The 15,538-nt window shown below is 44.6% G+C and overlaps 1 protein-coding gene across 3 annotated transcripts in view; it reads right to left on the bottom strand.

Moving 5' to 3' along the window:
• sigirr (single immunoglobulin and toll-interleukin 1 receptor (TIR) domain) overlaps positions 1–15,538 on the bottom strand; it is a 33,763-nt gene that overhangs the window by 5,293 nt on the left and 12,932 nt on the right. For 2 of the 3 annotated variants that reach the window (XM_069901093.1, XM_069901102.1), the window contains 2 exons: positions 6,195–6,345; positions 2,667–2,841 (listed from right to left, as the gene is read on the bottom strand). In XM_069901093.1, coding sequence (XP_069757194.1) covers positions 2,667–2,841; positions 6,195–6,345 — 326 coding nt within the window. The remainder of the gene's footprint in view (positions 1–2,666; positions 2,842–6,194; positions 6,346–15,538) is intronic. The other variant, XM_069901107.1, reaches the window with a different exon arrangement.

The raw sequence follows: 15,538 nt of genomic DNA, 5'->3' as shown, positions 1-15,538 counted from the left end.
TAAACCTTGTAAATTTTATATTTTTTATATTTAAAAAAAAAATCAGTCATATGTGCAGATGGTCATAAGTTGCATCGGTCGCAAGTCGGGGAGTACCTGTAGTGAAAAGACATGGGAGAGGACTGTGAAGGGAAAAAAAAAATTGAATCATTGTTAAAAAAATTCCAAAAATTTAAGATAAAGAGGGTAGAAACAGCCAGTAGCTTGGGCACATCGGCCCCATCCTATCCACAACATGTCACTTTCCTTCATCTCCTGGATCCTACAATGTCAAAACTGCATACACCACTTAAAGGAAAAACAGGTCAAATTTGACTTAAAAAAGCACTGTTAACTTGATCCTCAGAAACATCACTAGTTTCCATTGTGTCAAAAACCTACAGCTGAACTGAATCTGTTCTCTTCTTTGGATGGACAAATTAATTCTATATTGTCCCATCTTTTCTTTTTCCACCCTATAACCTCATACAAATAATGCCCTATTTTCCATTTCTATAACAGGTGCCATTCATCAATACTTTGCTCTTGCTATTCTACAAACACCCAGTCAATCTCAAATTTGTGATTAAGCTCTTTCACCATTTTGACCCACCCTTTCTTTGACTCAACAAGTCATCCTCCCCCAACCTGTTGGCCAAAATATCTTAGATAACTCGAACCAGCTTTTTGCATTCCCTCCACTTACTGCCCATCATTCTTCTGGCTATCCATCCCATAGGAGATGATGGTTCCTTTCAGTCAGTTTGTGGGATTTTGTATGAGGATACCCCACTCCTCAGAAAGGAACAGCATGTGCGTGAATGGATTTAGGTGAGTAGGGGTTGCATAGGTCCAGACCCACAGTCCTGACATCCCCTCTCGGATCCAGTGGCATAGTGAGGTCCAAGTCAGCTGGTTAAGTTCTGTTACAGTGAATGGCCATACCAAGGCCTATGCAAGGGATGCCTTTTCTGCACTTCACGTCACATTTGATAGAAGGCCGTTGACCCTACAAGAGGGTTCATCTGCCCTTTGACAGGTCTTGTTTTTCATCCTGCAGAGTGTCTAACCACCCTCCACACCAGGCAAGCCTAGTGGGGAAGCCAGTTTAGTTGCTGACTATGCAACAGGTAGAACTGGATTACATGGTACCAGTAGTATTCAAACGAGTGACCTGACCAGGACTGCCAATCATTATAGAGCTGTTAAAGCCACTAAAGCCTGGGATCTATAATACCCTCTTCATCTTCTCTGTAAATCCATCTTTAAGAGTCAGAGTCTTGCAGCAGGAAACAGGCCCACAGGCCTAGTTTGTTGATGTCAAACAACGTGCCTCCTGCTTTATTCCCACTTTCCTGCATTAGGCCCATACCCCTCCATTTGAGTAATTCTACAAGGGTTTCTTAAAGGAAGCCAACATACCACTTTTGACTGCCAGATCATTCCATATGCTCAGCATACTTTGAGTGAGGAAATCTTCCCTTGTGACCCTTCTAAATGCCACTCCCTCACTTTATAGATACGCCCCCTTATCTTAGATTCTCTGACTCTAGGAAACAACCAGTCACTATTCATCTTATCTATGCCCTTCATGTGTTTTTAGGCCTCAATAAGATTTGTTCTCCAACATTCTATTGAAAACAGGCCTATTTTTCCAATCTCTTATGAAAGCTAAATTTCCCTAATCAAGGCAACATCTTCATAATATCTTTCTTGCAGCTAGGCAAAGAAAGCTCCACACAATATTTCAAGTGTGGCCTCATGGCTATCTTGTACAACTTCAACATGATGTCCCAATACTGACCGATGAGCATCCCAAACACTCTCTTCACTATTCTGTCCATCTGTGCTGCCATCTTAAAGAGGTATACACCTGCCCCTCTGCTTTATAGCACTCCTTAAGGCAACATCATTCACAGGGCAAGTCTTGCCTTGGTTTGATTTACCCAAATACACCTTGAACTTCTTCAAAAAACTCTTAACAAGTTTATGAAACACAATTTCTCATAACACATATCTATGCTAGCTCTCTTTAATTTTCCTGTGACCATCCAAATCTTGATAAGATTATATCTTTCAGAATCCTCTGCAGCAGTTTCCCTACCACTGAAGTCAGACTAATAAGGTCTGTAATGACCTGGATTATCCTAACAGCCCTTTTTAAATTTGCCATATTCTGGAACTTCTCCTGTCCACTACAATGAGTTAAAATGTTTTGTTTTCTTCCTGCCTTCCAACAATGTTCTGGGATGCACCTGGCCTGACCCTGTGATTTATTCACCTTCATACCATCTAAAGCTGTTAACATCTCTTCTCCATTGATGCAGACAAGCCACAGACTATTTAGTTACCTACCACTTATTATCTTGCTCCTCTGTAAACACATTCACAAAATATTCATTTAAGATCTTTCCCATCTCCTCTGGCTCTACACATGGACACCCCTTCTGATTCTTAAGGGAACCTATTCCTTCTCCATGACCTTTTTACCTCCTTTAAAAATTCCAAACTTCTAAGATTAACTCACTTGTTCATGATTTAGCTAACCCAAACCTATACCTCTTACAGGCTTTTAAATCCAAAGTTGGTTTCACAGTCAATTTATTTATGTTTTTGTTTTCACATTAACTGGTATCCTACTTTATTCACCATTTGAAAGGTATTCTCAGTTTCATTGATCCACTCACCCAGGTCCCCTTCAGGGTCAGGGTCAGATCTGCAGTCCAGGTAATCTGGGTTGAGGATCAACATAGGATCCTTATCATCCTGGAGTCGAGTCTGGGGATCAGCCATGGCAGTTCGCTGAGGTAGGTTTCGAGGCAAAAGCAATCGTAACTCTTTCCAAAATTCAGAGGATGGGGTCTATTAAAACAAGCAATCCGAAAATTCAAGATAAGAATGGGATCCAAATTCAGATCTTCCCATCATTTCATGTTATGTACATCTAGATACGCTAAGTGTCCAGGGTGCTTCATACCATCCATAGTTCTGAATCTGCTGAATCAAGAAATGAATTGACTATCCCAATTGAGAATTTGTTTCCTAGTTAAAGTAATTTCAAGTCAAGACAGGTCAAGTTTATTGTCATCTGATTGTACAAGTACAACCCAATGAAACAATGTTCTCTGGTCCTCAGTGCAAAAACATGCAGACACACATCCAGACTTAACACACATACAAGCAAATACTACATATGCAGAATAATTATTATATTTATATTAACAGATACTCGACTGTGAGAATGTTCAAACGAAGGCCAATTAACCTACTTTAACAAAAGGTGTTTTGAGGGTTTCAGGACTGGCAGGTAGGTCTCTGAATTACTAGTCCAATGAATAAATATTCAAGAGACAAATTTTAATTTGGAGTCACAAGAATCTACAGATGCTGGAATCTAGAGCAAAAATATTGGAGGAAATCAGGATGGTCAGAAAACAGGAATGTCGCTTGAAAACACAGTTTTGACCTGAAATGTTGACAGTCTATTTTCCTCCACAAATGCAGCCTAACTGACCAAGTTCATCCAACATTTTGTTATTTTTCCAAACTTTAATTTGATCTAAAACATGAAAATCTGTAGATACCGTAGTTTGATCTGTTGTGGGAACACTAACCTCTGGATATACATTTGTGTTCACAATTTAGTAACCGTTTAGCAAGTTGGCTCCTCGTATTCATGCATGTTTGGGACAGCTTCTCATCAAACTAGGGCAGGCTATTGATTTAATGGTACTGTTAGGCAATGCTGTGACATCAACATTGAAGACTTGCAGAACAACTCTTATGCACAAGTATACAGCACGGTAACAGGCCAGCCCACAAGTCCCAGCCGCCAAATTACACCCAATTAACCTACAAGCCCCATTATATTTTTGAACGGTGGGAGGAAACCAGAGTTACCAGAGGAAACCCACGCAGATATGGGGAGAACATACAAGCTCCTCACAGACAGCACTGGATTCTAATTCTGGTTCTGATAGCTGGTGCTGTAACAGCATTGCACTAACCCCTACTTCAACCATGCAGTCCCATGTGAAAATAGAGTTCCAGATAAAAACCCGCTTGGTATAAATGTTTTTATTTTCTCAGTTCACCGTGCACGTTCACTTTCTATTTCTGTAGTTTGGTGACTTTTCCAATTTTTAGTTCAATACTAAGTTCTGGCTCTGGGTGTTGCCTAATGGATACTAGAAAAGAAGTTTTCAACCATCCGACTTTCCTTGCTTTTGATTACAAACACAAGTGTAAGTAACTATTCCCAAATTCCCAGATCAGGATGCACATTGGTAAAGCCTGTGATATCATTTGAAGCAATGGACCTCCTTTTCATGTTATTACACAATGAATGACCACTCATTATCATGAGGCACAGAAACAAAAAAGGTCATCACTGTGATGGCCAATGGGAAGGAAGGGTTGTCTAAATTAATTAGTAATAAGAATGTGTACAACTATCTCCCTGGACGGTCTCCATTTCATTGGAAAAATTCTACCTCTTCCAACCATCAGAAATAGCATGAATGTTTTGATTTTCTTGAACATTAGAGATTGACCCCCTAATTTAATTTTTCTTCTGCTTCACTCCATCATTAAACACATTAGAGAAATGCAAAGGCTGCAGGCAGCTTGTGATCGAAGGACCCACACAGGGTGCGAGGGGAAGCAGACTTCAAGAGAGTACTGAGGGCAAGAAGGCTCCCGAAGGCTTCCTGATCTTATTGTGAGTTTGGATGTGGAGCTTGGGCTACTGATGGTTTGAACTGGGGTCTGCAGCTGCACAGGCTGGTGGTGAATCCATGGACACTCAGTAACTCTGAAGGGACACTCTCACTTTTCTTTCTCCTACTGTTTGGGGCACCAGGCAATGCTCATAATGACTCATTGCCTGCCTTATAGCAGACAGAGGTTGATGTATATCACGTATGTGACATTTTTAATGTATTATTATATGACGATAAAATTAATCTTTGAACCTTTGAAATCTGAAAATGCCATCTTTCATCCTTCTGTGTAAGTATACATTGTTTTGTTTTGTATACTTGCAGATAAAAGACAGAGAGTTGGGATAAACAGCTCATTTTCTGAGTGGCAGGCGGTGACCAGTGGGGTGCCACAGGGATCTGTACTGGGACCCCAGCTGTTCACAATTTACATTAATGATCTAGATAAGGGGATTGGATGTAATATCTCCAAATTTGCAGACGACACTAAGCTAGGAGGGGTTGTGTGCATTGAAGAGGGGGGTCAGAAAGCTCCATAAATTGGATAAATTGGGGGACTGGGCAGATACATGGCAGATGCACTACAATGTGGATAAATATGAGGTTATCCACTTTGGTAATACAAACCGGAGGGCAGATTACTATTTGAATGGCAATAGATTAAAAGATGGGGAAGTGCAGAGAGACCTAGGGGTACTTGTACATCAGTCTCTGAAGGCGAGCATGCAGGTACAACAGGCGGTTAAAAAGGCAAATGGTATGTTGGCCTTCATATCAAGAGGGTTTGAGTATAGGAACAAGGATACCTTACTGCAGCTGTACAGAGCCTTGGTGAGACCACACCTGGAGTATTGAGTGCAGTTTTGGTCGCCTTATCTGAGGAAGGATGTTCTTGCAATGGAGGGAGTGCAAAGGCGATTCACCAGGCTGATACCTGGAATGGCAGGAATAACTTATGAGGGAAGATTGCGCAATTTGGGATTGTACACGCTGGAGTTTAGAAGATTGAGAGGGGATCTCATAGAAACATATAAAATTCTGGCAGGACTGGACAGAATGGATGCGGAAGGGATGTTTCCAATCATGGGAAAATCCAGAACCCGGGGCCATGGTTTGAGGATAATAGGCAAACCATTTAGGACCGAGATGAGGAGGAATTTCTTTACCCAGTGGGTGGTGAATCTGTGGAATTCATTGCCACACAGAGAGCAGTAGAGGCAGGTTCATTGAATATATTTAAGAGAGAATTAGATATATTTCTTCAGTATAAGGGAATTAGGGGTTACGGAGAGAAGGCGGGGACGGGGTACTGAACTTTAAGATCAGCCATGATCTCATTGAATGGCGGTGCAGGCTCGAAGGGCCGAATGACCTACTCCTGCTCCTATCTTCTATGTTTCTATGTTTTGTAAAAAAAGCAATTCTCTTGATACAAAGAGTAATAAAAAAAACTGTTCTTTTTGATCAGGTTCCAATCACAGTTAGCTTATTTACCATCGATGTAGAAGTCCAGAGCAGGAGAGTGATGTTTTTCCTCTGTGCTTTAAGAAGTTGAAGTGCAGGGTGAGACAGCTCTCTGTAGTGTTTTTCAAACATGATAAAGATAGGCTTCCTGGAGAGATCCAGCAGATTCCAGAGTGCTTCCCTGGAGAATAAAAAATGTATCTGTAAGGATAATGAGGTACTATAATTCAAAGCAGCATGGCCTACAGAAATCAAACACGATGAAGTTTTATCTAACATGACTAATCCTGGTCTTTGTGTAATTCTGCAGATATTTGGACATAATCCAAATTGGCCAATCCAGGCTTTAGCTGTTCTTAACATTTCTTCATAGTAAAGACAGGATGCATGGGACACTGTCCAAATACAAAAAGTGCTACCACACCCAATCCTTCAGTTTCCCAAAGCATTAACTTACTGATATTCTGCACAGTCTATCTGGATTCTTATTTCCAAGATATACCAGTCCATTACTTTTATCCAAAAATAAAACTGAATAATACATTTTCCGTTGCTATGAGCCCAGAGGACCCTAAAACCCAGCAATAATATTCACAAAGACAAATGGTTTCTTAAACAGAAGTTGCTTTTAATTATCTTTAAACATAAAAACAGAATGACACTTTAATTTCACTATTATTAACTTACTTAACCTCATTTAACCCCCTTCTAATTCTAACTGCATATGTATGTAATGTGTATGTAAGTTCAGAAAAAGTTCTTTGATTCACAATCCAATCTCACTTCTCATTCCTCCAAGTTTACTGATTGTAGGCAATTCTTATACTATCCACAGAATTTAACATTTATGAAGTTCACCAGGCTTTGGTGCTTGAAAGGTAAATGGTTACCGGTCAGGAAGGTTCTTATCAGTTTTCAGAGAGAGATCATTGTTCGCTGGACATCCGCAACTGATTCCTTGAAACCTTGCCGAAGAAACTTGCCCCATCAGGGTTTTCCAGATGATAACCTCTTTCTTTCAGGTCACCACAGAGTTCCTTTTGTTTCTCTTATTACAAGTGAGACATTAGGCAGTCAGTCCTCTCCTCTTGTATGAGCCACAAGGGCTTTGACCAGGCTGAATTAAGCACTCACAACCCGTCTTCCAAATGGGGTTTTTCCACAAGCTTTCCAGGTTGTCCTGTTTCAGTCCCAGCTGTTGCTGCAGACTGTAGCACCTCAGAACTGAATTCCCCCTCTCTCTCTCTCACACACAGAGAAAAAGCCTGTTTTTAATCTCTCTGCTTGCAAAACCACATGACCCTCTTAGTTCCAGACAGCCTGCGGCTCCGATGAGTTCTTTCATCTGTTGCCTTTTGTAAACAACAATCCATTAGTGAAGTCTCTTGGGCACTCTCCACAGCTTTTGAAAAGGCTCGGAGCCAGCTTGTCTAGCATGAGCAGAGCTCCAGTATTTTAAATAAGATCTGTTTTAAAGAGTTTGTATGTGGCCTACATTAAAAAAAACTGCCCCAATTTATTTCCCAAAAACATATCTATAATCTATCATAGCTGTTGTTATATTTTTTGGCATCTATTCTAACCCCTCCAAAGAATGAGTGAAGCACCATTTACATCCCAGCTCTCCAAGCCTGGAAATATTGGTGCTACCTCAAAGTATACCTCTAAAACATACAGCTAGATGAAACAGGTAGTAGTAGTAAGACACACTATCAATGGCACATGATTTGCATCATTTACACTCCAAAACATGGCAATATCCAGCACTCCATCATTAACCAGAGCACAACACATTAAATAAGATGGTTGAAAGAGCTTCAAGAATTCTTTAAGTTTGGAAACATTGAATTAATTCTTCAGTGGTTGAACAGACAAATACAGTACATACTTGGTGTGGAACCAATCCGTAATGATGAAATCATTCCGACTCAACCAAGGATATGTATTAATATATCTTTTCTGATCCAGAGCAATAGGGTTAACAAGGGTCTTCTGTCCCTTGCGGTATACTGTAAAGCTTACATGACAGATATGACAGTAAAACTCAACCTTGAAGGAAAATCACATTTTCTCCCGAACACTGTCATTTTCCTTTCCTTAGTTTTCTCAGTTGTACCTGCATTCAAAATAATTTGTTTGAAACATTCATAGCGCTATTTGTATTTTGTATGGGAGAAATTAGTTTTGATTGTTGACCTTAAATATTACCTATGGTTGCATCTGCCTTCTATCTATTGTACTCCATTAATATCAATGGAATTAAATTTACAGACAGCCCCCAGCGCAGGACTGTGGGGTGAAGGCTGGAGTGGCCAGGGCTGGGTGGGGGGGGGCTGGGAAGGCTGGGGCGGGTGGTGGTGGTCACTACGGGGCTTATGCACACACACAAAATCCCACAAAATTTAAAAGGTGAGAGCTTTTGATAAGTCAGGATTCTCGGGGATGGCCGCCCCAACCCTGTACTCCCCCACCGGCCACCCCAGCCCCGTATTTCCCCGCCGGCCTCTCCAGCCCTGAACTCTTCCCCACCCCCTCCCCAGCCCCGTACTTCCCTGCTGGCCGCCCCAGACCTGAACTCTTCCCCCCTCCGGCTGCCCAGCCCAGTAGTCCCGGGGAGGCGAGCCGTCAGACTGCTGTCCCGAGTAGCCGGCTTTCGCTGCTACGTCTAGCAGTCAGCTGGCACGTTTAGGTGCCAGAAAGCTGTCCATTCCGTGGCCACCTAAACGTGCCAGCTGAACTCTGCTAGCTGCGCCTGCAGGTGGGTAATCTTCATCGGGACACTGGTGCTGATGTGCTTTCTTCACAAAGACATTAATGTGTTGGATCCAGGAAAGATCTTCCAAGATAGTGAGTCCCAGGAATTTAAATTTGCTCACTCTCTCCACATCAGATTCCCCAATGATAACTGCATTGTACACCTCTGATTTTCCCTTCCTAAAGTCCACAATCATCTCCTTGGTTTTGGTGATATTGAGTGTGATGTTGATTAACGATTCAGCCAGGTTTTCAATCTCTCTCCTGCATTCTGACTCATCGCCCCTTTTTACATAACCAGCAAAACTGTAGATGGTGTTATTGTTGTACTGAGTTTCACAGTCATAGATGTAAAATGAGCAGAGCAGGGGGTTAAGAATGCAGCCCTGTGGTGCTCCAGTACTGATGGAGATTGTGGAAGAGATGTTCTTACCAATCTTCACTGATTGTGGTCTGAGGATGAGGAAATTCAGGATCCAATTGCTCAGTGGGGTATTGACACCCAGGATTTGGAATTTGCTGATTAGTTTTGAGGGGATGATGGTGTTGAATGCAGAACTGTAGTCGAAAAAGACCATCCTAATGTATGCATCTTTAGTGTCCAGGGCTTTGTGAGATAGCATCTACTGTTTCCATGGTAGAAAAAATTGAATGGATCCATGTTGCCATTCAGACAGGAGTTAATAGTCTTCAACACCAGCCTCTCAAAAAGCTTCATCACAATGGAGATGAGTGTCATTTAGGCAGGTGGCACTCTTCTTGGGCACAGGCCCTTTTGGAACAGGTAGGTACTATGCCCTGCCAGAGTGAAATGATGAAAATATCTGAATGTACTGGCAAGGTGGTCAGCACAAGTTTTTAGTATTTGGCCGGGTACTCCATCCAGACCAGAGGTTTTCCTTGGATTCATTTACCTGAAGGCAGCTTGCATGCCATCCTCAGACACTGAACAGTAGAGGATCATTCAGGGACATGGGGGTGTGCAGTGGTTCTTCCTTGTTCTGGTGGTCAAACTGGGCATGAAAAGCATTAATCTGGGAGTGAGGTTTTGTAACAGGGCTATGTCATTTAAGCCCTGTCATAGCTTTTGGGTGTCCTTTATTATTTCCGTTCTTGTCCGGAATCTCCACTTCACACAGGAGATGGCTTTTCGTAGGCCGTGCATGCTCCTCGTCTAGTGTTTTGTATCTCTGGTCTTAAATGCCTCTGATATAGCTCTCAGCAGGGTCTATATTTCATTGACCACCCAGGGCTTCTGATTTGGGGAAAATCCTGAACGATTTGGTGGGGATACACCTGTCTGCAGCTGTTTTGACGAAGTCTGTAATGGCTCTGGTGTAGTCATCCAAATCCTTCACCAAGCCTTGAATCCTGCCCAATCCATACACTTACGGCAATCTTGTAATTGCTCTTCTGCCTTCTGTGACTACCTCCTTGCTGTCCTGATCTCTGGAGCCTTTCATTTTAGGCTCCGACTGTACGAAGGCAGAAGGAGCATAGCCAGACTTGTCAAAATGCGGTCTTGGGAAAGAATGGTAGGTCTTCCTTATCTTGGTGTAGCAGTGATCAAGTATACTGGGACTTCTTGTACATCAGGTTACATGCTAGTGGTAATTGGGCAGGGTTTTCTTGAGATAGGCCTGGTAAAAGTCACTGATTAGGATTTGTAGTGCTTTGGGGTGGGCCGTCTCGTTTACTGACCACAATGTGCAGCTCCACAATGCTGGTTTGCAATTGGCATCGGGAGGGTGTAGCGTAGATAAAAGCTCACACTCGACTGGAGAGAGAACTAATGCTTTTATTAGCTTACATCACAGGCTTCAGAGGAGTTCAGGGTTTAGGTGGGAAACCAGGGTTATATACAGGCCCCTGGGGGAGGAGCCGGGAGGCAGGACCAGTCATCAATACAGGACATTTCTAGTGAATCCTAGTTCACTATATTCACCCCTTCCTTCAGGATTAAGGGTCTGTGGATGAAGTGAACAAGGATCAGAAGCCGGTAATAGACACAGAAGAGAAATATTTACAATACTATTTATAGATTCAGGCGGACTGGGGGACTGGAGATCCTAGTGGAGTGCCTTAGCACCAGGGGGCCTTGGGCTCCTTGAGTTTCCTGGTCCACCTATGATGGAAGGGTAATGGGCTGGGACTCCGGGGGGGGGGCGGGTTCACTCTCCTCCTGAACCAGGTCACTGGAGGCCCTGAGCAGGGGTGGGGAAAAAGAGCTAGGTAGCTCATGGGGAACCTGAGGAAACAGATCCTCAGTTCTGGCGGGTGCCAGATCCCTGATGGAGATAGTATCCTCCCTGCCAACCGGGTACTCCATGTAGGCGTACGTGGAGTTGGCATGGAGCAATTTCACCCTTTCCACCGGAGGTGGGGTTCAGTCTTGCTTCTCCTCACGTGCTTCTTGAGAAGGACCGGACTAGGACTAGTGAGCCAGGCTGGAAGTGTAGTCCCTGATGCCGACCTTCTGTTGAATGTAAACATGAGCTCATGAGGAGTAGCATTGCTCACAGTGCAGAGTAGTGACCGAATTGACTGGAGTGCGATGGGGAAGACATCCTGCCAGCGTGAGTCTGAAAAGGCCTCTTTGTTTCAGGGCAAGTTTAACAGCCTTTTAGACCATGGCATTCTCTTTTTCAACCTGCCCATTTCCCCGGGGGTTGTAACTGGTAGTCTTGCTGGATGCGATGCTCCTTACCAACAGATACTGACACAGCTCGTCGTTCATGAAGGCTGAGCCCCAGTCACTATGAATATAGCCAGGATACCCAAACAGGGCAAAAATAGAGTCTAGGGTCTTCATAACGGACGAGGCGACATGTCTACGCACGGGATGGTGAACGGGAAGTGGGAGTACTCATCGATGACCAAAAGTAGGTGTTCCCGATCGTGGAGGGGAGAAGTCCCTTAAAATCGACACTGAGCCGTTCAAAGGGCCTGGATTTAATCAGGTGCGCTTTCACAGGACGAAAAAAGTGAGGCTTGCACTCAGCGCAGACCTGGTAATTTCCCTGACGTCTTCCATCGAGTAGGCAAATTGCAGAATTTGACAAAATGAGCCATGCGGGTGACCCCTGGATGGCAGAGCTCATTGTATATTGTCCACAGTTGACCGGTGTGTGCGGAGGCACAGCATCCCCTGGACAAGGCATCTGGAGGGTCATTAAGGGTCCCTGGTTAATAGGTGATGTCAAAACTGTAGGTGGAGAGTTCGATCCTCCACCTAGCAATTTTGTCATTCTTGATTTTTCCCCCCTTGGCCTTGCTAAACATGAATGCAACAGAGCACTGGCCTATGGGGAGGTAAATCTTCTACCAGCCAGGTAGAGCCTCCAGTGCCTTACGGCTTATACAATGGCTTGAGCCTCCTTTTCCGCAGATGGGTTCCAGAGCTCGTGGCCTTGAAGCGTCCATGACAGCCTGCCCATCTGATTGAGAGTAGAGGTCAGGGCTACATCCGAAGTGTCACTTTCCACTTGGAAAGGTACATTCTCATCTACCGTATGCCTGGTGGCTTTCGCAATGTAACTTCAGAGGTCATTAAAAGCCATCTGGGCTTTGGCAGAAAGGGGAAAGTGGTGGCCTTTAAGGCGTATTGAGGGACCCTCTGGGCATAATATGAGAAAAACCCCAGGCATCTCCTCAAAGCCTTTGTGGTTCTGGGGAGGGGAAGCTCTAACCGGGGGCACGTCCTATTAGAGTCAGGGCCAATGACGCTATTCTCCACCACGTAGCCAAGGATAGCCAGTCGTGTAGTCCTGAATACACATTTGTCAGAAATGTAGGTGAGATTCAGAGCTCTCTCCGTGTGAAGAAATCTCTGGAGATTGGCATCATGGTCTTCCATAGTGTAACCACAGATGGTGACATTGTCGAGGTAGGGGAAGGTAGCCTTCAACCTGTGCTCGTCCACCATCCTGTCCACCTGCCACTGGAAAATAGAGACCCCATTGTTAATACCGAAAGGGACGCTCCGGAACTGGTAGAGTTGACCGTTAGCCTCAAATGCTGTGTACGGTTGGTCCTTGGAACAGATTGGCAGCTTTCAGGTCGATGATCGAATAGACTCGATACTGCAAAATATCATTCAACATATATGAGATGCGAGGGAGGGGGTATGCATCCAGGAGTGTTTATCTGTTATTTTATTTCGCTATAGTCAATCACTAACCTGGACTTATTTTCCCCCTGTACTACCACCACTTGCACTCTCCATGAGCTGGTGTTGGGTTCAATGATTCCCTCTTCAGCAGGTGCTGGGTCTCCATCTTTATTAACTCCCTGTCTGCCATGCTGTGGTGGTGATGGCCTTACAGTTGGCAGGCAGGTTTGGGAACAGGGGTGGGGGAGGTCAATATACAGCATGGAGAGGCTGCAAGTGGGTTCTGATTTTGAGGGCCCTCCGTTCTGAACTGTTAATAAGGGAAGGGGACCAGAAAATTCCAAGGTCGTGCTTTTAAGGTGACACAGGAACCCCCTTCAAACGACAGATGAACTGTACAATGTTTCTGTACCCACGCCGAATGGGTCTGGGTCTCATTGGCTTTCAATGAAGCCTGTGTCAATCAGGCACTTGGTCGAATGTCTGTTTACCTTCACCATCGAGTTGCTGAGCTGGTGAGGTCTATTCTGGACAAGGACCAGCGATCCCAAGTCACCGGAGATGCTGTGTTCTTCCCTCGAGTAACCCCCTCTGTCCTGAGTCAACCTGTGCAGGTAAGATGGTGCCAACCTCATGTGGCAAGATGGCTGCCTTCTTTCCTCCTCTGACAACGATGGTGCTGAATTCAAAATCAGCCCACTGCAAGATGGCCGCAGAGCCTTTTTGTGCAGTTTCCGTAGTCGGTGGGTTGCGCAGTAGGTGATCTCAGACGAGTCCGGCGCAGACTACTTGGGGATAGACTTGGATCCAGGACCGGTACAGGCCATTTACTTCCCGACTTCCCTTCACACGGCAGACCCTCACCAGTTGTCCCTTCATCCCACAGCTGGAGCATGCCGATTCTTTGGCCAGGCAGTGGAGACAAGAGTGCTGTCCCTTGTCACAGAAAAAATATTCTCGGGCTCGGGAAGCGGCAGCCATTAAAAGGGAGGCAGCCGTAGCGGGAGCAGCCGTTCCTTGGAGGTGCTCACCCAAGAGAGCAACTTCGCTGGCCTCCAGGTCGTCGTTCTCGAGACTGGCCTGTTCCAGTGATTTGGCCAGCTTGAAGTGGCTAGCGAGGTCCTTACTTCCCAACTCGCAGTGTCGCTGCCTCATGTGCCTCAAGTGGACCCTTGCGACTAGGGGTCCCAGATCTGTTCATCTTCCTGGACACAGCCCGAAGAAGCCTCATACCTGCACTTCTTAGCCAGCATCCGCAGATGCAGCAGGTAGTAATCAATTGACTCTTCGGGCCGTTGGTGGCATAGGGCGAGACGGTGCCTCATTAGGACCTCGTTCAGGGCCTTCATGTAGGTCATCAGTGCCTCGATGGCGGCCTTGTATGTCAGGCAGTCTCGAACAATTGCGTACTCATTCATCCCTACCCTTGAGCTGAGCACCGGCCTCCGAAGCTCGTCTGTATGGAAGACGTCCCTGGTCACGTTCAGATAGGCCTGGAAGCAGTCTAGCCAATATGCAAACTCCTCAACTGCATCGGGGTACTGGGGGTCTATCAACAGCATTCTGGGCTTGAGCAACACCTCCATCCTTGCTTGTAAGCTAATAAAATTGTAGCGTAAAAAAAAGCTCACACTCGACTGGAGGGAGAACTAATGCTTTTATTGGCTTACAACACAGGTAGGGTTCATGAACAGGCTTCAGAGGGGTTCAGGGTTTAGACAGGAAACCAGGGTTATCTAGGGGCCCCCAGGGGATGAACCAGGAGGCGGGACCAGCCGTCAGTACAGGATATTTCTAGTGAATCCCAGTTCTCTACAGAGGGATATAAACTCCAGTAAGAATAACTGATGTGAACTCTTGGGGTAGATAGAAGGACCAGGAGCAGGAGGTTGACATGGCCCCAGTATCTGTGCACTAGCCAGAATTAACTAAAAACCATACACAGCCTCCTCTTTACCAGAATCTGAGTTCTGATCAGTCTGTGAATGGTGAAACCTTCTGGTCAAATTGTGGCATCTGGTATGTTCTCTGTTAGCCAGGTCTTGATGCAGCAAACAACTGAGATTTATCTCATCTGTCTCTGATAAAGCAGCCTTGCCTTGATGTTATCGATTTTATTTTCTAATGGCTGGACATTCCTTATGTCTCCATCAATTACCCATCACACCCCTCCCTTCTTTGCACTAGCTACCTTCCCTCTTTACAGAGGACAGAACTAAAAAGAGTAAAAGTTTGTTGTTAAACTAAAACTAACTTGCATCTCTTCCACCTGGTGAAACAAGCAATAGATTATGTGTAGCTGTTTATGAGTGATATATGATTACAGATTGCCACTCTTTTCTAAAAATACTGACTGATAACTAAGTATCTTAAAATATTAATAATTTTGAGGTGTATTTTATTTGTTGTAAGTACTTTAGTGGCCAATGCCAAAGGGGGGGGGGGGGTGCATTCACAGGCATCACCCCCCCCCCTCCCCCAATTTAGTGTCCCCTTGTTGCAGAAAATA

Source organism: Narcine bancroftii, chromosome 1, assembly GCF_036971445.1.
Source record: "Narcine bancroftii isolate sNarBan1 chromosome 1, sNarBan1.hap1, whole genome shotgun sequence".
In the NCBI taxonomy this organism is placed as follows: Eukaryota; Metazoa; Chordata; class Chondrichthyes; order Torpediniformes; family Narcinidae; genus Narcine; species Narcine bancroftii.
This window is presented reverse-complemented; position numbering and strand designations above follow the sequence as displayed.